We start from the raw sequence: 27,496 nt of genomic DNA on the forward strand, positions 1-27,496 counted from the left end.
ACTAAAACAATCATATGACAGAGAAATCAAATGCAGATACCATAGATATCAGAAAAGAATAAAAGAAAAATAGAAAAGTATTTAAAATGAAAACACAGGAGAAAAGGTTTGTGTTTAACCTGCTCTGTTAAGCAGTATTTTCCAGCAAACACAGGTTTAAAAAGATGTTCTACTCACCATGAAGTAACCAAGACTTGTAATGTATCTGGTTTTATTCCTGTAGGGACTTAACTTTTGCTGTGTGGTACAAAGTTACTAAGCAATCTGCAACCCAGAGGGTAGCTTTATCACAGAGAAAATAATGTTAATCAATTTTGGATACCTTTCAAAATACACTAGTTCTGACACATTCCTTTTCAGAATAAAATTAATGTTCTCCAGAAAATCACATTTTTTTACCTTAAGAGTTTCCTCTTTTTGCTGGGGCTTTTGCTTATCAGATTCATCCAACAGTATTTCAGCACGATATATCCAAGTTGTGACATTAGCTACTTTCTGATCAAAAGCCTCCATGTGCTTTTGATATTCCTGTATGTAAAAAAGGTAAATACTGCATACAAAAAAGTAATCAGAACTGAAATAATAGCCATATTTATGCCAATTGTGGCAAACATGCATATGTTATGAAACAAAATTTATTTCATATAATATCTGCTTGTTATGTGAAGGACAAAATCTACTTTATGTGTTTGCTTTCAATTTATATGCTTTATTTCTTTGAACGACATTCTAGAAGAGACAGAATCTTCCTAAGAGACAGACAGGAGGGTGATACAGTCACAGCAAGAAACAGGCATCTGCAGCTCAGTGAGACTGCTGAGAGGAAAAGGAAGCTGGCAGCCAGGGCTAATGGAGGTGAAATTTCCCAAGAATCAGGCTTGCTTTTTGGTGAGCTACTAAGTTGATTGAAACTAGGATGGAAACAAAGATTCACCTGCAAAATCACAGTCAAGAAAGTGTGTTTTATATACATATATATAATTTTCACGTAAAATTCACCTAGCTTCTCTGCTTTCATATTCTACTTTTAAAAAGCTACTGCCATTGATATTCCAATAAAACTTTCTTTTTTTATTTATAAATCTTCTGTCTTTTCTGATGAGATCACTAGAATGAGGTGTATTCACACCCACCTCAAACTTATAAGTGAGCCACATGTACTTATTAGCACACTATTAGAATATGGATATTTTAGTAGTGTGGCAGTGGCAACAGCTGTAATAATTTATTTACCTGTTCCTTTTGGTCATTAAAAGTATTACGCTACAGAAACTGCAATACTGCTACATAACCTTGTCAAGGACATAACTACAGCCATCTGTAAACTCCAATATATATTTCTAATAATCAGTTCTACATTGAAGCTGAGGACCTACATCATGCTACATCAAATGCTTCAGTCTTCCAGATAGAGCAGACACAAATGGATGTTTGCACTTGTACGCTGCCTATAGATGAAGAAGCCCTGTAGTGATGTTGCCTATCTGTTACAGAAGCATTCTTAAGATAATGGTCCCTAGTAGAGTTCTAAAACACCCAGCTCTGAAAAGTTAAGTCTAATGTATCCCTGAGAACTACTTCAGTTCTCTGACTTCAAACTGCATTCTGATTCCATCAGGAAAAGAAACATCATACAAGATTTTCTTAAGTGTTCAGCCACTGTATGGTTAATACTCCTTCTTTGCTTTTGTCAACTCTTCAGGACAACATGAAGGGGAGAATAAAGTTTTATGACTGCCAGTTGTTCTAAGCTGTTGGGACTCCTGAATTTAAATTAAATGTGGTTCAGGGATTTGCTTTGTATGAGGTTTAATCTGGGCCCCTTAAAAAAATATCTGCATCAAAACATGCACCACAAAATTGCCCAGAGGAGGACCACCACAGAGGAGGACTACATCATTGTTCTTGAGCAAATTAGGTGCACAGTACTCACAGAGCTTCTAATTCACTTGCTTTGAAATGAATTTAGTTCACACACATCACATCTATTCTGAGGACCAAACCAACATGCAGGTGGTGACTTACAGGTCATATGTAGATAAACACAAAGTCGGTATCAGTACTGAGACTTAATTCAACTGATATGGCCATTTTTTTTTATTTGATTCATATTCAAGTACTTTAGGTCTTTGGGAAGAACCTGCCTTCCACACTCTAGGAAAATTAAAAAAAAAAAAAACAAAAAAAAAAAAAACAAAAAAAACAAAAAAAACCAAAAAACCAACAAAACAAAAAATGGCCCAGAAACTGCTCAGGTAGATAAGAACGGGAAACACTAATCAGCAAAATTCCGCAGCGCCTCTCTCTTTAATCACTCAACTAAACAATGTGATTGATTGTCAGTCCATTAGATAAGCATACTCTGGGGCACCACAAAAAGCAAACCTGTAAGAATGAGCACCCTGGGCATCATTTCTCCTGTGGGCACAAACGCATTTTTCTTACCATTAACAGATTTAACCATTCCTCAGCACGTGAAGTTACTGCTATCCAATTACTGTTCAGGAGGCTGAGTTTGTCTTCCACTAGACTTTCCTTTCCCTTCAGTACTGTCTTCAAATTCTCTCCTAAATCACTGACATTCTTAAGTTGGACTTGGCGTTTCTCAATCTCTTTCCGTGTTGCCTATAATCAGCAGAATAAAAAATAAAAATTCAGGAAATTAAACATTCTCCACACAAAGATCAACAAACAGCCAGTAGGTTCATACGAGAAGACACCCTCTTGCTTCCCTCTAATTAGAGAAATAAGTATAAATAAGAATAAGTAAAACACAAATTGTTTGGTTTTAGCTCTGATAAAATTGCATTCTTCATCTTCTGTATTTAGTAAACAAATTATTTTTATAAATCATGAATTAGCTCTTACTCCAATGTTCAAAATACAGTTTTAATACTCTATTATAAAAAAAAAAAAAACTAACACAAAAAAAACAAAAAAAAAAAAAAAAAAAAAAACAATTTTTAACAATATTTACCTAAAGATATTTAATTTGGATGGAATAAAATGACATAGCTATGAAATTGCACATAAAGCTAACATAACAAATAGGACAATAACAAAGCATTATGATAACATCTGAAGACTTATAGAACACCACCAAAACTAGTCTTATGAATGATTTTAAATATTCCTTTGATATTTGCCAGTGCAATCTTTTTTTCAGCTGAAACCATGTTCTGTCCTGTTAAATGTTTTTTTGTTTGTTTGTTTGTTTGTTTGTTTTTTTCCAAACTGTAGAAATGCCTTTTTTCATTGTATTCACCTGGGATTTTACTCAGTGAACTAAAATATTAAAATACTACTCATAGAATCTAAAAACCATACATACATTGGGCGTTCCAGAAGTAATGCCTCCTATTTATTTCCATGGAAATGCCAGCAGATACAAAGAGCACAATGACACTGTTTGACCAACCAAATTCTCAGCTAAAAAACACCTTTTTCCACATAGTCAATGCCACTTTTTTTTTTTTTTTCCAGAAATGAACAATAACCAGCATGTCGAGCTTGTAAATATCTGCACCAGCAGAGGTGACCCACTGTCACTACTGTCACTTCTGAAACGCACCACCCACCACATCACTGTGCTCACATCTACTTGTTGGTCTCCACAAATGTTCAGCAAGAATTGATGAATGTCAATGATGCACTTTTTTTGTCAGGATGGAGGAATTCAATTCCACAGGCACTTTGCTTCACAGGCACTTCCATGTGTCAGACTGCCCCTATGCTGCCATCTGTTGCACAGCAATAAAATGGAATGGAATAATGGTGGGAAGGTTGGCACTGCCATACTACCAGCATCAAACTCTGATATTGTGGGCCAACAGAATAACCTACTTTCAGAGCAGCCCTCATTAAAGACATAATATTGGTAAGGCATATAAAGTAATAAAACATATTAATTATTCAACAGCCTTTTCCTCACCCACCAGGCAGGTCACTGATCATAGCAGGAGATCAGGTTGGTCAAGCAACTTGCCTTTTGTGAACTTATACTGGCTAGGCCTGATCCCCACCATTCCACCATTCAAGTCCCTACCACTGAAGTCTCAGGAAAGAAACTGCAAAGTAAAATAAGAGTTTTACTTTAGAAATAATTTTAAGTGATGCCTCATCAGGAAGCAAAAAATTGTAACATCCTTCACATCAGCAAAGACTAACTAGGAACAACTGATGGCTGAAAACAGAAGCCACATAGGAATGTGTTTTTTTTGTTGTTGCTGTTTGTTTTTTTTTTAATGATAATATGATGAAGAGGGTTTCTGAGCAACAGTTCATAATGGTAAGACTGCTATGTATCAAACTGTTGGGTTTATTTTCCTTCCCCCAAGCAAATCTCAACTGTGGCTAAACAAAAAGGATACTACTTTAATTTTCCATTAGTTTAGATATCACAGATGTATATTTAAAAATTCAAAATCAACAAAAGATAGAAGATGAAGTTATATATGGCTCCACACAGCCTGTATATTGAACTACTCTAAAACAATCTTAATAATTTAAACGTCTGTAAAAGAAATTACCTAAGTAGTTGAGCTCTCCTGGGTGAGATTACAGAATTAATCAGGAACTGACATTATGGCCTCCTTGGGGGGCTGATTATACACATTTACTTGTTTATTCACAGCACATCTTTTATTTTTTATTACATCCTGACCACTGACTATGAATCAGTTCAAACAATTTTCAGATCATTTTATTTCATGGATTTTACTGACAGGAAATACGTTGCTAAATGTGTTAGCTAATGTATTTCTGAGTACTTCAACTTTACACTCACTAGTATTACGTTCTCCAGCTGAAATATAACATATAGCACTGGTAGAATTATACTGCTGATAGTGAGTGATAGAGAATCTTTCCTTGTGCTACCACCTGGCATTTCCTTATTGAGAACATGCTTTCCTGGCAATCAAATTCATATCAAACCAGCTCCCGATTAAAAGACAAATAAGCCCCACAATTATTAATGTCTTTTGTGATAAATGCATTCACTAACTCAGTCTTCTAATTATAAGTGGTTTCTTAATATACAATATTTACTGACTTTTTCCACTCCTATGTCATTTTTCTTATCTATTACAACAGAACTGAATTCAAGTGCTGAGATTTAGCTTGTCTCTGCTGAGCAAAAAGACAGAACTTACAGCCTTCATTACATTGCCTGTTTTTTTTTCAAGTAACAGCTAAAAATTTTTTGTTCCCTCCTTAGAAAAACTCTAGATGTGTACAATTCTCTTCATGTAAAGATTATTATTTTTCATTAATGACATTTCTTACTCCTTTTTACTTCTGGATGTTTATACCTTGAAGTCAACATTCTCATGTTCACATTTTTTTTTCTTCTAACCTCTATAATTATCTTTGAAACTGTGAGTTCCCTTCATGTTTTAAAATACTTTGGTACTGAAAATCAATTAGAAATAAGTTCAGTGATAAATATAAGTTCACTGTTTCCCTGTGCTGTAAAGAAAAAGATTTCTCCGATTTTTCTGTAAAGAAAAAGAGTTATCTGCCTAGTTGCAATGACTGCAGCACACATCCAATTTTCATTTCATTCACACTAGAGAGTTTTCCTCTATCTCTCTCCATTTCACACGTTAGTTTTCAGCATACTTTCCTTACAATGGCAATCTGCTGGGCCTAATTCATTTCCTAGTACATTTTGTTAGACATTTGGTTAATGTCTTCAGTAGCCCACTTACACAGGAAGTCCAAAGCCCAAAGCTGTGACATTAATCAGATACTGTGATGGCCTGGTACTGGGGACTGAATTATTGATGTACTATTTTGTACTATGCTACACTGAAATCCACGTAGAAGTATCAGTGGCATACTTGTTTGTGAACTCCTCAAAATGATTTTAAAAGAGTTCATGTAACACACAACGCTTCCTGCTACAGTGAGAGCAGATTATTTGTGCAAAAATATATCACATAATTTCATTATGTATCTAGAACGGTTGGATTTGCCACCAGGCTGTTGGGTTGTTCAAAATTAATAATGTGCTTATATTTATAGGAATATTGATTTATATTCCCCTAAAGAGAATCTTGAGAAAGGATTTATGAAAGATATGCAGTAAATACATACTTCAAGAAGAGCTGCTTTCATACAAGAGTTGTTTATCCTTATTTTAGTGATCAAGTGACTGAAGCAGAAGAGCTGAGGTAGTACATAAGGCCAGACCCAAAAGAGAGATTGGTTCTGGAGCTGAAGCCAAAATCTGCTCATTACCAGTTCTATTTTTTGCAACCAGAAGTAATTCCTTCATGAGAATTCACAATACTTTAGCATTTCTTAGGATTAGTAAGTTCATCTGCTCGATATATTTTTCAAGTTAAAATTTCTCATTTCAATTACATTTTGTTACCTTTTTTTGTTATTAAAAAGTAAAATATGTACTTTTCATATCAACAGTGAGATGTAACAAGGACTTCCCACTGTGCAACTGTGCAATTCATCAAACTTTATGTTCAAGTGATGCAATTTCTGAAGAAATACATCTAACAGTTAAAAGACAAGTCTTTCCATTTAAGCTGCTTTGAAGTTACATCCATCTGAATTAGCTTTCCTGAAGAGGCACCTACAAACTTACAGTTTACATTTCTGTTTTTAGAGAACTATACCTTATAGTTCAGCAATATTAAACATTATTTTTCTCCTATTCACTGTGTAAATGCACTGACTATCTAGCAGCACAGTTAGGGGGCATTAAATTGGTATGATTATCTAATATCTCTTCAACAACTGTGACTTCATTATGTGTGATAAGATCACAGTAACAAGCAGAAGTGATGAGAAGAACTGTGTAAGACTTGAAGGGCAGCAAGTGAAAGGTAGAAAACAGCAAACAGCTATGGAGTTTTTATGGAACAAGATTTTTGTTTTTGAAAGTCAAAGCAGTAATAGTCAAAAAGCAACTGTAAGTTAGTAAGAAGTGATCTTAACATATCTTTGGACACTACTTTTAAAAGCAGTGTCTTAGAGACTGAGGATAACAAAAAATGATTCCATACTTCACCAAACCCTTGTAGGATTTTCTTTTTCTTGTACCTGTTTCATAAATAATCGGTGTGTTTCAATGTTAATGACACCAAGCTCAGAAGCTGAAAATGGGCAGTAAAAAACAGAACAGAAAAGACATACAAAAAACCCATAGAAAACACAAAGCTAATTGTACTCCAGTGTCTGAAACCACTACAGTGTTTTATGAAGTCATAAAATTGCCTGCACATTATTCATGACCGTATTTATATTGCATGTTGAAACCACTAAGATGTTTAAAGCATTTTTCCTATTAAGCAGAGCTAAAGTGCTAATTTTTCACACACAGAAAAACAGTTTTACAGGTTTTTGTTGTATTGTTTTGGAATCATATAACTGTACTTTTCCAAAACATCTCTGGATGCATGTAATTCTTTGAAAATTTGAAGCTCTGAATTATGATGAGCATGGTTTCTTCAAAAGCACAGCTTTTGGTGTGTCTGTATAATGGTTTGGTTTGCTTATGATCTGAGTCAGAATGGATTTTCCTTATGTATACAGAATATAAACCAAATTAGCTAGTGTTGAATGATACTGAGCTATCTTAGTATTCCACAGAGATATGCAGCTCGATGTAGCTCTTGCATGCCTTTGTGATTCTGTCAGATTATCTATTCTGTGGCACATGTATTAAATTTGAGGACAATTTCATTTTAGGATTTGCATTTTCATCTAAACTAAGAGTTCATAGTAAGGTATTATTAAAGTATGAAGCCCTTGGGATAAAAAAGGAATGAGTCACAACACAAATAGGATAAAGAACCAAATATTCCTCCCCTTGGTTGCTATATGAACATACAAAACCTACAGATTTCTAACATCCTTCTTTTATCTACTGGAACTTTTAGCCATAAGTAGAATGAGATGAGAGAGAAGTGATCTCTATTTCAATGGATACTGGATGGAAAATCCAAAATACTCTTTGAAAAATGAAATTCTACTTCAAACTCATTTCAGGGTAGAATTGTGCTAGTATATACCTGTGGAGAGATTAAGATGCTTAAAACTTTTTCAAGCATTAGTGATTGTAATAATAACATAGCAGTTATAAAGTTCTGCTGATTAAAACCAGAATTTCTATTCCTTTTATCAAACCTTCTTTAATATGCATAAACTGAGATGTATAAAGGTACAGTGCGTGTTACATTGTTACCTTGCCCCAGGCAATTTCAGCATCCAAATTGCTAGGCATTCCTTGCACAGCTGACCTCTTTGTCAATTCCACATCTGTTGCTGCAAGCCATTCTGTCAGAGAATTAATTTCTTTTCGTAGCTTCCGGGACAACTTCAAGCATTTCTCTAACTCTTGCTTTTTTTCTGTCACCTGTAGAAATAAAACACGTGTTTCTTAACTCTGGTTTGATGATTTTTTTAGTATAATCTATCTGCTACTTTATCATAAGTGAAAATTTTATGAGGCAAATTACACTTGTAATATATACTTCTTTCATAAGTTCTCACAGTGTTTATTTTTGTTTGTTAGCATGAAGATACATATTAAAAAAAAAAAAGCAACCTCAAGTATCCACATGCAGTTCTGTTTGGTACTGACTAAATATAATGCTTCTCGATTCCATATAAACCAATAAAAGAAAGGTGAATGTACATTTCTAGAGAGTTACACAAGTATTTACTATGAGTAAGCCATGTTAACACATTTCTTAAAGGAAGTGCAGTTTGTGGACTTTTATCCCAACCTTCTGTTCAATTGTCCTCCATCTTCTGTCATAGCCCTCTTTCAATTTCAACCTCCTTATTCCCAGTTTGTTTCGTCATTTCTAGTTTCCTTAGAGAACCAGCTCTTGTTCACATTTCCCATAAAGCTATTACTAGTCCAAGTTCTAGGGCACATCCCATGAATTTGACTGCCAGTCTCTTACTTGGGAGTCTTTACTACAGACTTACCAGCAGCACTTGTATGCTTTACAGCTTGCTTTCCAACATGACCTATTTAAGTCATTACTCCACTAGTAGCTTCCAATCATCCAATTTCCCACATTAACAACTCTGTCATCAAAGGTTCTCAGTTAGGATTTTCATAAGCCAAACATTTTGATGTGAAGTAATATGGACAATTCATGTTTTATTTGTTCTTTTAAGCACACTACATGGTACCTGCAAGAAAAGCTGAATGTTTGTCGTGTCTGTTCTCTATTACATTTTGGTAAGCATTCTGAAGGATGAGGGAATACAACCTTCTCTGCAAGCCCCTCAGCACATTCAGGAAGAGAAGTAAATTTCCGAATACTTAGGAGGGCAGGCAGAAGAGTAAGTGAAGAGGTCTCACATGAAAACCATCACTACAAGTGGACATTTAGAGATTGGTAATTTGAAAATATAAATTTAATTATGCGCTGCAGAAATTTAAAAACTGCTGATTAATGAAGGTGGACAGAAACTGCAGTGGATCACAAATATTAAAAGAAGATGACTAAGTATATTATATCAATTAGTTATCAACAGAGATTGTAGCCACTAATTTTTATTTAAGTTGCAGTTTATTTTAAATTACAGTATTTCTCCCAGTAAAATAAATAATGAAAGCAAACTGATATTGAATAAGCACGACCATATAATAACTGGAACTTCTAAGCTATGTCCACATTTTAGTTATTTACTACCATTTCAAGATCCTATCTTAATTTTATAAACAGAGATTATTTTTTCTCATATTTTGACAGTAGGACTTTCTGTTGTTTATGAAACCAGGACTTTGAGGCAAAAAATCCTATAATATTTTCTCCCCATCTTTGTATAAGACCTATTCAAGAGTACAGATGCTGGCAGTATTGTCTACAGCAGCATCAGGTAATCAAAAATGGAACCAACATCTAATAAAAGATGGGCCTTTGAAATTGTTTGAATAGAACCACTGGCATAATGACCAAACTGGTTCCTAGTCCTAGCAAAGGAGAGTTTAAGTTTTTAAAGGCGATAGAATGACTTTTGCTCTCCCAGAGTAAACAGCAGATTGGCTTAGGGAATAAGCAACAAAGTGTCCCTGGTTGCATATATTATTCTGTAGAGGCTTACCACTGAAACTTCAGAACTTTTCTTCCCTGAATATACTTTAAGTACTTTCTCGTATACCAAATTTATTAAATGAGACCTCAGAATTTACAGTCAAGCCAAGGGGGAATCACTAAGAAAGACAATAAAACTCAGCTTTTTAGCTAAAGAAAGATTCACATAAGGGGAACCTGGAGTTTACATATGCATTTCACCTCTTCTGAGGAATACTAATAGTCACTTTAAATCACAATTTGCATGTACTTTGCAGAAATACAATGCAAACTGCACTACCCTATGTGCGATTGCCTGTGTAAGAATAACCATAACCACTTGGTATACTATAAAGGAAATTGCTGATATCTGCCCAAGCACAAAAATAATAGTTGTGCTGCTCTACACATCTCTAAATGCTGGGTATTATATCAGTGATATTACACTACTCCCATCTATGATGTATATATCTGGAGGTTACAATTGCATCAGATTCTGTTTGTACTTAAAACATAAAGATGTATTTCTGAAGAAAAATAGGAAACAGTGCCCTCTTAAGGCCTTCTGTTTCCTACAATGATACCAAACATTATATTCATTATAGTGAGACTCCATAAACCTTCTCTATATTTTAAAACTATTTCAGCTATGTTAAATAGTTTACTTGCAAGACTCTTTAGCTGTAATAAATAAAAATGGGAGGAGTAGATACTTAAAGCAAAACAAAAGGTATTTAAAACCTTTTAGTAATATAGCTGAAGTTGCATAGCCAAATTCTTGTGCAGCAGTGGACTGTGGGGAATCACCTCACCTTCCAAGTATAGTCTGTACAGCAGCAACACCTTTAGTAGAGCAGCAAGAATACGATTACTGCCATTTTGTTCCAGAGAGTCTCTTCTCTGCTGAATTAGCATAAAGAGATTTGCAGTAAGGATGCTACAGACTCTATGCAACAGCTTCACAACTAACAAACTACTTAAGCTGTAACAGCTGTTCATGTGTACATATGCATACATATGTCTGTGATACAGAATATGCATGAGGGAATGCAAGAACAGACATGGAATGTTTATCATAAATGCAATCTCTGCTCCATGATATTCAAATGACATTTTAGTTTCCTGTAATCTCATCTCAAACCTATGCACACTGAGGCCACTACTAAATTTTCAAAATTATTCATCACGCTTTCAGAGCATATTCAGCTAAAAATGAAGGGCAAAACTCGATGTTCTGAGTACACAAAACTCATTTACAGAAGTGAAAGAGGTTTAAGGTCTGATACTACCAGAGGAATTGATAGGAATTTATGTTCATATGTTCATACGATAATAAGAAAAGTAAATAAAAAGAAACCTTTTCCCACCTGTAAGTGGATTTCTAGGTTCATTCTACAGTAATGGTATCTAAAATATATAGAAAAACTCTACTGAGAGATGTGTGAAACTATTAGTAATAATTGTAATTTTTCTGCCTTGAGAGCACAACACTTCAGTACATTTAAATTAAACCCATTTCACATCCCTAAGAATGTGCTTATTAAGGATTGGTTTAAATATGGAGGCCCTCCTGAAGCAGTAGGAGACAATGCACATCAGTCTAAACGTGAAGGGTGTTTATCTCCTCAGACTACTGATTTCAATCCTGGGACTACTATCAGTTATTACCACTATCAGGTTTTCCATAAAAAGAAAAGCTGTGGTTCTCCAAAATCAGCACAACAAATTAGGATTGAATATGGCTCAGTGATCAGTTCAGTTCTGTAATTCTGAGCCTTTGTGACCCTCTAAAAGCATTAACTACCATTATATGTGAAAGTAAATGTGGAAAATTAAATCTAGGACAACAGTGGTAAACAAAGCACTATGTATTTTTTGAGAGACATTAATTAGCGGTGTTGCTCTCTTAGATTTCTAATGGCTTCCTAATGGCACATTTTTATCACTTCATTAGTTGAAAGGTCCCCTCTAATAATGGCACCTGTCTGCTGCAGTTATGTTAAATATAATGAAGGAAAAAATGCTGCAGTCCATTCTAAAATAATGGAGAAAACAAATGTATCATCTACTCTCAAATGGTACTATCCACACCTTAATGAAGCAGACTTTTCAGTCTTCTTTACACTCAAAAGACTGATGTCTCTTAATATCTCTGTTTTAAAGAGTGGCAGGGAACTCAGGACAGCTGCTGAATGTTTTGTATTACTTTTTCCTTTGGATAATGCCACAACTTCTCTTCATAGATCAACAGTTCTTATGGAGGATTGTCCCTCATCAGCAGGCAACCTCTTGCATAGATAAGCAGAATCAGAATAAAAAGCCTTAGGAATTGACACAAATTTCTTTATTTATTTGGACCTAATCTTGTTGATATTAGTTAGCAGTCTGCCTTTTACACTGTCTATTTAAATCTTAGGGAAACTTTGTTTAAATGAAAATACTGTTCTTTTAGGAAGCATAGCAGCTTCTAACAGTATATGAATTGATATAGAAACAGATGACGTACAAATGAAAATTTTACACAAGTAAAGTCTATGCTCAGGAGATTAATAGCAACAAGTTCTAGAAGGTTAGTTACATAAAATTAATATATAATAATATAATTTATTAGCAACATAAGGTAAAAGACTATAACATTTAGAGATCTAATACTAGGAAAGTAGTCATGTAGTCCTCCTAACTATGCAGTAACAAATATTAAGTGGTCAAACTGAGCACTGTATAAATATCAGACAATTTTTTAAAAGACTTTCCTAAAGAGTTCTATTTGAACTGTTAATACATTAATACTATTAATACATTCCTGATTATAGAGCTCAAAGGCACTGTTATCCAACATGAAGAAATCTGAGGGCACTTATGCAACAGAGGATGACAAACAACAAAATTTAAAAAAAAAAAAAAAAAAAAAAAGCTTGCTCATTTCTGAGACATAAAACAGTGGGACAGCTACTCCATACACTCATTAATAAACAATATTCTGCATAGTTTGTATACTAGGACACAGCAACCAGGAAACTCGGGGTTTTACAGATTCAAACCAGGAAACAGTTATGACAAGAACTGAATGTTATGTGTAGTTAAAGTCAAGAGTGCAGATGAAGCAAACCAAAGACCTACACGAATGCCTCCTGGGGAAAGCTGCAATAGCAAGAACTTTTGGTCAATAGATTTTTGGACAGCAATAAATAGAAACAAAATACATAATGATCTATAGAACCAGAGGCAAAGAAAATGAAAAGTACAATTCTCTCTTTTATCAAGCAGTTCTTTAGGGGAAAAAATGTGAAAAAAATCACAAAGAAAACCTAAGTATTTTCCTGACTTGAAGTGTTTTGAAGTTAGTGTTTGTTTGAGGCATTGAAAGGAAACAAGACCCCCTTCTGGCCAAAACAAAACAAAACATGGCAAAAAAATTGGAGAAAAAAAATAAGTAAAAAGTTTAAGGAAGTATAATTTTAAACTTTAACAAAGCAATTTTCTATTTCTCCAGAAGGTCATTTTTTTTTAATAGGACAACGGAATAGCCATTCTGACAATTGCCTTTGCTTCCATTCTTTCTACACCATCAAGAAAATGTGAAAACATTGAAAGTAACCAGTAAAAAAGAACATTAACTTACCATACCAAGCTTATTCTTCACTGCTGTCAGTTTAAAAGAGTGCATAATTTTTTATTACAAAACATACAGCTTACCTTCGCACCCAATTCATTATATTGCAACTTCAAAGCTGTAAGCCTTTCATCCAGTTCCTTTGGGTTCTCTGTCTGCTGCTTTTGAACAATCTGCCTCCCAGTTTTTATCACTGTTTCCACTTCGGACTTCACCTCACTCAGGCTTTTATATAATTTCTAATCAAACAGAATTATGAAAGAGAAACACCCCTATTAAAATAAGTAAAAAAGAACAGACTACTGAAGATATTACAAAGTAATAGATGCAGTAGAATTCTTCATATTGTTTGCTGCATAAAAACATCATTACACATGACTGACCACCATTCACTCCTATTTGAAAATTAGAGGAGCTGAGAGTGCTCAGTAGATACCAAGTAGGTGACCTAAGGGTGGAGAAAATTCACCCTGAGTGTGTTCGTATGTATCAAGTACATACAGAAGTTCATGAGAAAACTTCTTATATATATGTATATATATGTATATATTTAATTTTCCCAGAAATTAAATTACAAGATTCAAAACAACCTGTCTTTACCCTGTACCCATGAAGGTCAATACAGAAGGAATACAAGGTTTTCCAGTTGTGGAGCAGAAACACCCTGCAGCCCAGGAGAGGCCCATGGAGAAGAAGGCTGTCCCCTTGCAGCCCACAGGCACCATGCAGAGCAGACCTCCGTGTGCATCCATGATGCAAGAGCCCGTGGGGCGGCAGTGGCTGTGGCCTGAACGTGGATAATACGACTAGATTTTTTAAAATAAATATTATAGATTTGTTGCAGAGAAAGATGTTCTATAAACACATCCTTAGAGCATGAAAGTTATAGGGCTAAAAAAGCTAACTGCTTAGTGAAACTAATTAGTACAGGGCTTCTAATTACCATGTTGTTCTTATAAAAATATGAATTAAAGGGCAATTGCATTTAAGTAAAACCTAGTAAATAATGAAACAACATCAACTTGTTCCATCCTTATTTTTTAATTTCAATTCTTACATTTAGATCTGAAAGAGGATAAAGGAGAAAAACTGTCTACAGGCATGCTGAAGTGTGAGAAAAACAAAAACAAACAACACTGTAAATTATATGATTGCTCTGATATTTGCTGTTAAAATCTCCATTTTACTATTGTCATCACAATGTTCAATTTTATCTCTACTGCCTATCAATGACAAAGGGGTATTAATGTGATTAATACAGATTTTCTTCATACTCTTTGGGACATATTCAGGTCTTTTACTCTTGTACCATAAAAAGTCATAGCAAGACAACTCATGAAAGCTGTACTGTGAGTAACCAGGGTATTCTGTATGTTTTCCATTTCCCAACTAGAATAAATTCAATGCATTGTAACACTCCTGGTTATATTATGGACTTTCATGACTGTAGCACACTGTGGGAAATACAGGCCACCCAGGAAGAGAAACTCATATGCAGCACTGGATGGGGGGATTAGAAAATGTCTCCAAATTGTATATTGATATAGTAAAAGTTCATAGTCATTGTTCACTGAAAAAAGAATGTTTTGATAATCTTATTGATTTTATTTTTTTTTACAATTTTAGTGATTGATACTTCTTTTTTCATCTTAAATTTCAGGCAACATTCTGTAATCTTTAGCTTAGTCCATATAAACTTAAATTTTCAAAGATTTTCACTCATGAATGTATCCCATGTTTCTTTGCCATGGCAGAAGAAGACAACACCATGTCACTTTAAGATTGCTAAAGCTATTTCACCATGCAGTGATAGCCTGGCAAAATTTCAAAGTGAACACAGATTTAAATGTTCTTCTAATTCCATTTCCATTTTAGTTATTTGAAAAAGAAGGACAAATCTCTCTGTCTTCCCTCACTTCTAACGTCCACTCTCCAACCTTCCTGAAAATTGCCCGTTACTTAAAATGGTTCCTATGACTTTTGTTGCAAAACTTTCCTCTTAAATTTTCTCAGATTCTTAATATCTCTTGCAAAGTTATATTGAAACGATCACAGCAAATACTTTACGTTTGGAGGACAAAATAGACAGGAAATGAACATCTAATGTATTTACCATGCAGTGGTCCAAATGCGACTGTACTACTTCCTGCTCAACACTCTTCGTCTCCAATTTGGGCACTTGCAACTTCACTTCATCTAAAATTCTTTTGCATTCTTGTAGACGCTGTTCAAAATTAGCTGGTTTCTGAAACAAGCGGAACTTCACGGAGACATCCTGAAGCTTTTTCTGAAAAGAGGAGTTAAGCAGCAGATGTGAAATAACATCAACATTAAAGACAATTATTGGATCCATTCCATGATGCTCAGAACCCATGATCAATCAGCACAGCTTTTCATTCAAATGTCTGAAATCTTTTGGGGAAAATACCAGCAGCAGACAATCTTGATTTCCATGGGAAGAAAAAAATCTTGCATAATCCAGGATACTGGGTGCAGTACAGCCAGTGTCAAGAGAGCCTGTATACTGAACTGAAGAAAGGGAAAGTTTTCATATTTCACAATATGTATAATGTTGAAGGTGAAGAGAAAATGTAGGTTTAATGGCTTGAGCATAATACAAAGAGATCCAGAATGGATGCTCATCAGCTCTCAACCATGTTGCTTCTTCTTGCTATTAGCATCACTCTTAGTCAAAATAAACCTCAATAAACCCTCAAATAAACCCAAGTAAAGTTGCTGGACAGTAAGTAGGCCTAGCACAAAAAAATGAGATTTAAAGTACAAAGTTAAATTTCAATTAAAAAAAAAAAAACAAAACAAAACAAAAAAAAACCAAGAAACATAACCTAGAATAAGAAGAAATTAATCTGAAGGCAAAAAAATCTATGGCAAGCATGGCTTTTAATTTCAAAATTTTCACAGTTGGATATCTTTATCAGTAAGTTATGTTGTTTGCTTATGTGATCATCGGGGGAAAGGAAAATAATGAGAAATTAAACAAGGAAAGGACATCTTAATTACCTACAAGAACCAGAACCTGCTCATCTTTAGAATTACAGAGCAAATTACTAGTAAGTTAAGTTTTTCTACTGTTTGAAAAATAGAATGGTCATTGAGAAAAGGATAATTAAATAGGAATTCAGCATTTGCAAACACTCTTCTGATATTCTGTCTTCAAATCTTGGACACATTATACCAAAACATTTTTTTCGGTACTATACAAATTTGAAAAGAACTGCAATAAGGAACAGAAATAGGGTTTAAATAGAAACATAGCATTTGTAAAAATTAGGATAATTTTGGAAAATGGAAATAATGTTTCACCTATTTGTTAGAATTCTGTGAAGGAGTCAGGAATTGCACTTTTATATTAGTGAAAGACTACAGTGTCGTGGGTACAACAGAAAACTCAGATTTCCAACACTTCTTTCCAACTGCATTACTTGTTAAACATTAATAATTAAACTGAGATCCAATGGGCTAAGAAGAGAAGTATTTCTCTGAATAAAGAAGTGAACAAATGGATTGGAATAGGAAAAAAAGATTAGGAATAAATGGTCTCACATTTTTACAGAGTGTTTGCATACACTAAATTCATAGTTAATTAGTTTTTCATCTTCTTGTGATACTTCAGCTTGATGAAGTCATGTGGGAAGCCTGCAATGCCCTATCTCTATCTGTTACTATTTATGGTGATCAATATATTAAACATGACGTTGAAAACAGAGAAATGTGTTATTAGTGGTAGAGAAAAGTCACTGAAGGATTGCACAGCACTGCAGATCTGTTAAAAATATATATATATTATTTAATACCAATTAAATTAAGTAATGCACATGACAAAAAAAAATCAACCATACAACTACAAGCTATACTTTTTTATGTAACTAATAATAATTAATATCTATATCATCTATACCACTCTTACTCATAATCACACTATAATTGATTCATTACATACTTATGTCCAACAATTTTAAGGAAATATCAAATGAACAACTAAAAGAAACCTAAAAAGCAAAGTAGATATTTGGACTGATTTGGAACATAAAGAACAAAAGAGAAAATTCTTGTCATGGTATAACAGCTGTCGCACAAAGCTATACCGTGTTCAAACACTCTGTGTAATTTTGAACCACTCATCTCAAAAAACAACCTGTAAAAATAGAAAATGCATAACGAAGAATGACAGAGCAATCAAAACTGTATGTCTCAAGCTCTCATTGTGATGTAAACATACTACTCAGTCTGGAAAAGAGACAACCAAGGGCCAGTAAAACAAGAGGAATGCAAAACATCATTGCAAAACCACAAATGGATACTATCTGTACATACAATCACTAGAAATTAATACTGTGATATTGGAACAAGTTACTTAAGCAGCTCTGTCCTAGAACTGTTACCAACTAGATGAATAGCCTGCAATGGAAAAATAGGCAATCAGGTGGCATGACCTGCTGGAGGGGAGCTCTGCGGAAAGGGACCTGGGTGTCCTGGTGGATGACAGGTTGGCCATGAGCCAGCAGTGTGCCCTTGTGGCCAAAAAGGCCAATGGCTTACTGGGGTGCATTAAAAAGAGCGTGTCCAGCAGGTCGAGGGAGGTGATCCTCCCCCTCTACTCTGCCCTGGTAAGACCTCATCTGGAGTACTGTGTCCAGTTCTGGGCTCCCCAGTACAAAAAAGACAGGGATCTCTTGGAAAGAGTCCAGCGGAGGGCCACGAAGATGGTGAAGGGTCTGGAGCATCTCTCCTATGAGGAAAGGCTGAGTGAACTGGGTCTGTTCAGCCTTGAGAAAAGAAGACTGAGAGGGGACCTGATCCAGGTCTATAAATATCTAAGGTGTGGGGGGCAGAATGGTGAGGCCGGACTCTTTTCAGTGGTGAGTGGAGACAGGACAAGGGGAAACGGCCGGAAACTACAGCATAGGAAGTTCTGCACAAACATGCACAAGAACTTCTTTACAGTGAGGTGACGGAGCACTGGAACAGGCTGCCCAGGGAGGTGGTGGAGTCTCCTTCTCTGGAGATGTTCAAGACCTGCCTGGATGCCTACCTGTGCGACCTGCTGTAGGGAACCTGCTTTGGCAGGGGGGTTGGACTCGATGATCTCTGGAGGTCCCTTCCAACCCCTACAATTCTGTGATTCTGTGATTCTGTGAATTAAATATTTCCGTCCTTCCGATTTTCTGATTAGAAAGGAATAGTTAAAACATAAGAAACACCTCCATAATAATATCTCACAGTATAGTAACAATATTATTAAGGCTGTCTGTTTGCATGATTGAAGGAAAGATGTTGGAAATAAAATATGCATACCTGTGCCACATCAATTTGGGAAAGGACTCTTTTTGCAGATTCTTTGCCTCGGTTTCGTTTCTTCATTTCTTCCAAACTAACCTCATGACTTGTTAATTCAGATTGTATTTTCTATTGAAGAACAAAGAATATAGTCAGAAGTATTTCAAGAAAATGTTTATCTTGTTAAAATTATTTGGTACAGTTGACTTGGAAGCACATTAAAAAAAATAATATTCTATATACTGGATAACTAGAGGAATTTTTTCAGTAAATTGCTTGTTCGCTGCCCTGTATATTATTCAGTTTAGTTTCTCTTGATCACCATCTCCTACACAAGCATATAGTTCTCTAATGTGGCAAAGACAATGTAATATTACTCAGACAATTTTGATGAAGCTGCAGGCAAAAATATAGATTTTCCTTTCTTCTGAAGGAAAGCAACGGTATTCATTGGGATAAAAATCAAAAATTAATCACAGAAAATAAAAACACAAATAGAAAAGTGATTTACTTTTTTTGTTTATCTTTCATTATTTTCATATTATAATCCAGTAAATCGACAGAAATCTGACCAAAATATGCTGTCCACGTAACATCTTTACCTGACACAGTTGTGCCATATCTAAATCAGTATGCAATTTATGATGCATTACTGAACTAGAATCTATGATCAGTGTCTGCAGATATGGTAAACGCATATGGACCTCTAGTTCACTGATGCAGTAATTCCATTCATTTTCACACACACAGTTCTGTTTTCTCTTCTGCAGAATCAGTGTACAACCAAGTCATTAAAAAATACCAGCCTTATTGGCTACCATAAATCAAGCTCAAAAACAATTAATGTTAGTTAGTACAGTATGATAGAAAAGAATTCACATACTGCATACCAACACAACATACTTCAGATAAATTTACATATTTTTATGTTGAAATAGTTAAAAAATGAGAATCTGATATTAGCAGAATTGCTGGAAAAGTACTTCTGAGAACAATTACCTTATGAAATAAAGACCAGGTATTTCTCTACAAGAAAAGCTGTTTCAGGCCATTACTCTGGCACTAAAAAGTGATTTTAGATTTAACATTTTTCTTTCTGTGGTATTCCAGTATAAACAAACAAACAAAAATCTAACTATAAATGTAAATATACTCAAATACATTTATCTTATACTCAATTAATTGGTGAAATATGAAAACTGTAGTCAAAAGTATTATAATTAGTTATGCAAATGAAGAAGAGGAGTTTATTTGTTTTAATTGCTGTGCAGGAGAGAGAAGAAACATTACCAACACTGACCTCAAAATATTGAATTAGAGAGGAAAAAAAACATTGTGGAAAAACTTGAAAGATAAGTAGTACAGATTATACCATGAAAAGATTTTCTGTACTTGCCACTGCTGTTCTGCCTTAGCAGAAAGATTAAATCAGTCCCGAATACAAGACAATCTGTAACACCTGCCTGTGATGCCTTTGTTCATGCAATTTTGACACAGTCATTTATTATATTTTCATGAATTTTTGACAAGCAAATTTATTCAACAGATTTCTTCTAAATGTCCATACAAAGCAACTAAGTTTCATTTCCAACATTCCCATATCTGCTTTCCTCAGTCCATTTTGTTCCTGTCCATTTTGCAAAATCTTTGCAGCAAATATGTAACTAATGAATGCAACTGTAATTAAATTATCCTGTCCTACAGGTAAAGATATTCATTTTCCATCACTGTTTGGCATTCTTCTCAGGCAGATCATTAATTTGTATCTATCTATCACTATATACATACATACATACATACATACACAGTCATATTTAGAAGACCAAATACATATTGTCATTAGAAGTACTTACAGATGAAAACAAAGAAACAAACAACAGACACTTGGTGTTATAGACAGTTGGGAAACCCTGCCTACCTCTAGTCACTATTGACTGTTGACTAACAAGTTGTTTGTCTCACTTGAAATTTGTGAGAATGTAAAAAATCTATCTGCAAACTTGTGCTTCTAGAAAAACATTTGGAAAAAATGCTAACAAGGCATACAAACAAACTCTGTAACAATATTTGCAAGAGAAGGCTTGACAGTATGATCAATGTAGAAGAAACAACTCTAGGAAAATAGCAAAGAGTTCCAATTTATCTAGTATCACAAATTACAATAAATTTTGAAAACATTCAATTAAACATTAGGGAAATTACTTTCCCGTGTGAGGGATACCATTTTCCATCCCAGAACTGAAGAAAACCTCTTATCTGTTTTGTCTGACCTTATGAAAGAAGAAATATGTTGACTGTAATTTCATGAATATGACACAATCATAAGAAATGTGTATTATACTGCACATCATCCTCCAAAATGTCTTAATTTCACACTGGTTGACAACACTGTATTTTATACTGAATGCCAGAAATCTACTAACTCAATATTGTGCTAATCCAGTCAATACTGACTGTGCTGGCATGATCAGCATATTAGTAAATTCTCAAAAGAACTTACTGAATAATGTTTAAATACTAGTTCCTAATTTGTTTTTAGCCTCATCTTCTACATGTGACTGAACAAAGTAATTCTCAGCATTTACAGAGCAGAATAGATGACAATATGTTTAACACTAACCATTTTACTTTGTAAATAACTGTGTTGTCTTCATCTCATAACTCAAGTCTGAAGATAATTATGTATGACATTACTTTCGTCAAATAATGGACCACTGAGTTAAAAACCTCTGGCGTTATAGTTTCATATAAACTTGTTTGACCACAGCATGATGACATTTTAATAACAGATTAATAACCATTGTTACTTAGAAAACAGTGTGTACTATTCATGACTATTGAAGTGAAATTATTCAAGTAGTTTATTGGAAAGACAAAGTCTGGTAGTTCTGTTTTCCTGAGAAACACAGTTTCTACGCTGCATTTTACTTATGTCTACAGGGACAACAACAGACAAGTTATTTGTCACATTATACATATATATATATATATGTATATTATAAAAAAAAAGTTATCTCTCAGACTAAAGAGCAGCACAATGTGTAGATTCTCTCTCCTCACCAGAAGTTAATAACAAAGCTACAAATAATTATATTGAAAATACTTTGTCATATAAATTTAATATTTTCAGTTCAGATTTATTTTCGCTTCTCAGCTACAGAGTACTTGCATCAACAACTAGCAAATTCCTACGATGATTTCCTTCCTTGTATTTTCTCATTTCTTAGAGAAATGAAAGAGACCACAGTAGGGATAATGAGATCAGATCAAGCATACAATCAAATCTGTTATATTCTTTTAGGCCTAACCTCACTCCAGCTTTTAATTTTTTTTCCTTTTTCTTTTTCAAATCATTACAGCCTGAGGAATATGAACTGATTTATTTGCATGGTTGTTGTAGATTGGTTTATCTGAATACAGCATCTTTAGTTGCCCTCATAGTGAATCAGTAAGGAGAAAATGACGGGTAGTAGTGACTCTCAAGCATTAAATTCACAGTGCCACATGGTGGTGTAAGAAGCATGTGGAATTTACATTCAAAACTGATCCAAAAAAGTTAAGTAGCACATATTTAACTCTGAATTTTTGAAGCAAACAAGGAGATGCATAAAGCTTCCCAATCTTTAACAGGTTGTTGTTATTATTATTATTTTTATCATTATTGTTGTTGTTGTGGTAACTTCTTCCAGATGCTCTTTTAGAAATACTAAATGTATTGGCTGAACAGTTTGCTAAATCTCTTAGCAAGGATAAACTGACCTCTGCTGAGAAATCAGCATAATTGACTGAAATATTCCCATTCCAGCTGTGTAGACAATATTGTAGGATGCCTTATACTAATCTGCTGTTCTCAACTCCACAAGTGAGCTATGCCTGCAGATGCTTCACAGGAGATGTGACACTGGTTAGCAGAACCATTCACTAATTGAATAACTCAGAATACTTACCTGTGTAAACTTGATTGTATATTCCCTTCTCCCCTAAGGATTTTAAAGAACTTCACAACTGAACTTCAAAGACCTTCAACATTTGCATTAAATTTGTTCACTTGTTATTTTTTTTTTCATTAGGTTCTACTTGCATCTTAAAATAAAAACATGAAAGAGAAAAAGACAGCAGCTTCTATGCTGCTTTTCCCCACAGTGGGTATAATATAATCAGGTGAATTCAACATCAGACAACAAAATCTCAAGAATAAAAGCAAGTTCTGCAAAAGCAATCCGCTGAAATTATCCCATGACATAGTGTGCCAATTTAGAGTAGTTGAGTTCTATGTTGCTTCAGTTATTGAAGTTCTGAATTAATTCCTTTGACACAGCCTGTGATCATTGTCAATTTTGTATTTGAAGATGTACACAAACCAGATGCATCTGTGGCATATATAAATTGAAAAGCAATAAAATGTATAGGGGTCCAAATGCACCAAAAAAAGCACACTTTCGTATCAAGTTTCTCTTGTGTAGTGGAGATAAATAAAAACCAGATGAGAAATTAAACCCATACACATTAACAAAATAAAAAATAAAAATGTTGCTTTGCATTCTACTTCATGTAAAAATAATTTACATTATTCACTTTTCAAGGAAGGAATAAAATAATTTCAGAAGTTCAACACTTAACTAATACAGCTTAGGATTCAAAGTGGAAAAATATATTGCCATTTTTACAATAATGTAAGTTAGAAGAAAATAAATTAGAATCATCTTCCAAATGAAGCAATACAAATACAATCCTGTATTCTAAATATCACTTTTTCTTTATATGCACACACATAAAAATACCTGTGTGTATATAAAAACATACACAAACCAGAAATGCAAGTAAAAGGAACAACTATCTATGTTCTACCTTTTTTTTTAATTCGAAAGACATGGAAACTTTTATTTCTAAGGGAGACAAAACTTTCAGGGCTATGTATGTTCAGCTCAGAATATAAATAAAATAATATGTGAATAAGACACCTATATATTACAATGATTTTAAACTCTACAGGCAGGCTAGAAAGAATGCTTCATCTAACAATCATTTTAAAACATCTGTTTTCAATTTTCCTGCCTTTTTTTTTTTGTGTGTGTGTGTAATCTATTATCCTAAATTTAAGTGGAATGTACTGAAAAGTTGCACCAAAAAAAGTACACTTTCATATTGTAGTCTTTTTGTATATATGCCAGAGTTAATTGATTTTATTTAAAGTTATATTCTTACCATTTTAATATTGCTAGAAGCAGATGTGATAGAGCAAACAATGAAAGAGTAAAAATGAGAATTAGATGGAAAATTTTACTTCAGATGCTCAACAAACCATTTCTAAAGGAATACCAAAAGCTGACTTTTTCAACTTATGTGAGCTGTAAAAACCGAAGTACAGGCATATTAATGTGTACACTATAACATAAGTAATAATGTTGTCCACACTTCAATAATTTAGTAACAATTCCTAGGCCATGTAATCAATTTAGCACAAAAGGCATCTACGAGTACTGAAGATGAGGGGTTACTTCATCAAGGATGGGAACTGGATTTTAGAGTCACAGTGTTTATTTACCTCGGCAATTTTAAAGTTACTTAATAGTCCTCCAGGATATTTATAATTCTTTATATCTTCTGGACAGGTACAGAAAATAAACCAGAAGGAAAATACACATCTATTAAGAGAATTTGCTTGACCTTCTCAAAGTAATCTTACTTAAAATTTACTTGCACATTCAAACTGATTGTGTTGTCATTTCCCCAGTACTATGAGGCTGTGGGACAAACAAATACTATTTGGTTTACTGAATAAACCGGCAAGCACATCATTTCAACCCATATATAACTTACCTGCGCTTCCTGAGGCACTTGTGCTGCATCAACTCTGTCTGCAGTGTAGGCTGTCAGCTGTTTGTCTATAGCAGCAAGAGATTCTTGAATTAAGCGGAGGGTTTTGTCAGTCTCCTGGGCAGATTGAATACTCTGTTCAAGACTCTTTTGCCTTCTCACAGCCTAAAAACAATGACAACATTATTAATACTAGCAGTAGTAATGTGCATAATACATTTTTTCACTTTCTTTTTCTTTTCCATAAATGCAAGCTAAGAATCAAAAGAAGTTCTCCTGACTTGTACTCATCCACCTTTTTATAAGATAAGTTCCGTATCTTTTTGCCATTCATTTAGTTCTTTTTATTAAGAAACAAACATACGCTCAAAAAAAATAAAATAAAATCCCAGACTGCATAGGCAAGTTGTAAAAAATGCAGAACCCTGCATGGACAATTTCTATAGTGAATGGAAGTTGGAAAAACTGTATAATAAAACCATCCCGATAGTTCAGTCTTTCCTTCCAAGGCATTAGCAGTCCTCCTGATCTTATTATATAGTTCAAGAGATTTTGTTTACTGAGAATAGGGTACAATCCCATCTGCAATAATCCACTTCAGTAAGTGAGAGGGATAAAAGCTCTCTTGAGAAGGAGCTCTCACATACAAAGTATAAATAGCTTTCTGGAACACAGGCAATGTCTACTCTGAAAAAAAAGAAAGATGGATTCTTACCTTGTCTGAGGGCTTCCCCAATCTATTATCATTCTAACCATGTTCTCTTTCAATTGACTCTAGCTTCCACCATCAGCATCTATATTCACCTTTTATACAACTATATATATAGACATATATATATATATATATATGTATATATATTTCTGTTTTTTGAAAAGGATGCTTTCCTTTCAAAGAGCTTCCTTCATGGTTTACCAAATCAGAAGAATAAATTAACCTTTCAATTTGTCCTTAAAACACGTCCGTATTTAAACACTGGACATAAATTTGTTAGCATCAACTATTATTTATAACAGTTTAATGTAATTATCAGGTACCAAATAACCTGTTGCTTTCTTCCATCTGTTGTGTTCAACTGCTCTCTCATATTTTACGTAGACCTAAGCCTAGCAGAATTTCTGCTTTATACAAAGCATGTAATCAACTATTTCAAATACAATACAGTTTTTCTCTGTATAGCTGAATAGCTGACCACAGAATAAAGTGAGAGTCTTTCTTGTGACGTGAAATTAAAGAACAAGAGGAGAGGAAATTACTCTTCAAGAAACTTCTTAGGTGTTCTGCCATTTTCCAAGCGAATCCACGATTCTCCTCAGTGGTGAGACAGTCATATTTCCATTTGAATTCACAGCTATTACTAAAATCTTTCCTTGAACAATAGTATTTCTCAGCAATTCAGTCAAAGATCTTGATATATGTGTTTCTCGAGTAGCTCAGATTCTCTTCCAGAGCTTCACATTTTACAAATAAAGGTTACATTTTGTGAGTATTCTTGCTAGCTACTGGTATCAAGGAATGGGCCAACCAGTATTTACTATATTTGTGTTGTAAGCTGCTTTGTACTATTTCAGAACAGCTGATCAGATAATCTTGTATTGCTGCCAGTCCCAGGATCCTTTTGTGGAATGGGGCAGTGTTAGGTGCTGGACTAATGCTGTCACTGTTAATGGAAGCACCTGAGCCGCTAATGTGTTCGTACCCAACTGAATTAACCACTGAAACAAAGTTATTTCTCAACACAGAACTAAGGCTGGCTATTTAAATGAATTTTACTTTCCTCTGATCTGAGATTCTACATTGCAATATTACTGGCCTGTTCAAAGCAGCAGGATTAAAAAACAGTTCAACTTACTCTGCCAGTCCTTACTACTGATTTGCAAGACTGACTAATATAAAGTCATGCTGTGTCTTTCCATTACTGTCAGTTTACTGGAGATTGAAGATACACTAAATCAGAGACAGGCTAAATAGTTTTGTACGGCCCATGGGTATGTATGCCCTTGAAGCACAAAGATCTGTTCACAAAGGAGAAAAATCTACTACAAGTCTAGTGTGCATTTACCAATCTCTTCAGCTTTGGTGGAAGTAACCATTTGTCCATTTGTACAGAAGGCTGTACTGTTCTGAAGTTCAGAGAAACTCATCATTTAAAGTAAGATAACGAGAATGTTCCAAGTGACTCAATAACTTAATCCTTTTCACTGAGTAAGTCCCTGGCATTATCACTGGCATTGCAGAACCCTTATCAATTCAATCCAGAGAGATGCAACAATATGGAGGAGTTTCTTCTTTCTTTTTCAGTAGAAAGGTGGTATGTATTACAGGTCTTTTCCAAAAGGAACAGGCATAAAACACACCTATGAGGTTAGACTGAGTTTCAAATTTATCCTTAAAACTCCCTTAAGTGTTTTTATATGCTTATCTATATGTGCACTTTTTAATAAGAAATACAAAAATTAAAATTGTTTATATATACACATATTCTAGATTTAAATTTGTTTTCATTTATTCTGATCAGTTATTCTTTATTTTAGTGGAAGAGCACTGGTTTTCCTTTAGTCTGAGAGAGAAATACACCATTTAATGCTGCAGTTTTTAAACTGATCTGAGGACACCATGATAGGAAGCTCTAAGATCTGCCATCAGATTATAGTCAATATAGCAGGAAGCTTTAATCTCTAGGGGAAAGTGTCTGACACTTAATTGTTAAACAGG

At 34.3% G+C, this 27,496-nt stretch overlaps 1 protein-coding gene across 12 annotated transcripts in view; it reads right to left on the reverse strand.

The window, feature by feature from the left end:
* The window catches only part of DMD (dystrophin), a 986,794-nt gene that overhangs the window by 607,552 nt on the left and 351,746 nt on the right, over window positions 1-27,496 (reverse strand). For 11 of the 12 annotated variants that reach the window (XM_042866635.1, XM_042866641.1, XM_042866633.1 and 8 more), the window contains 7 exons: window positions 24,787-24,948; window positions 18,985-19,095; window positions 15,782-15,955; window positions 13,752-13,907; window positions 8,207-8,377; window positions 2,446-2,625; window positions 400-528 (listed from right to left, as the gene is read on the reverse strand). In XM_042866635.1, the coding sequence (XP_042722569.1) occupies window positions 400-528; window positions 2,446-2,625; window positions 8,207-8,377; window positions 13,752-13,907; window positions 15,782-15,955; window positions 18,985-19,095; window positions 24,787-24,948 (1,083 nt within the window). The remainder of the gene's footprint in view (window positions 1-399; window positions 529-2,445; window positions 2,626-8,206; window positions 8,378-13,751; window positions 13,908-15,781; window positions 15,956-18,984; window positions 19,096-24,786; window positions 24,949-27,496) is intronic. The other variant, XM_042866642.1, reaches the window with a different exon arrangement.

The sequence above is a fragment of the Lagopus leucura genome, unplaced genomic scaffold, assembly GCF_019238085.1.
Source record: "Lagopus leucura isolate 7727_CA_CO unplaced genomic scaffold, USGS_WTPT01 Super-Scaffold_100001, whole genome shotgun sequence".
Lineage (NCBI taxonomy): Eukaryota > Metazoa > Chordata > Aves > Galliformes > Phasianidae > Lagopus > Lagopus leucura.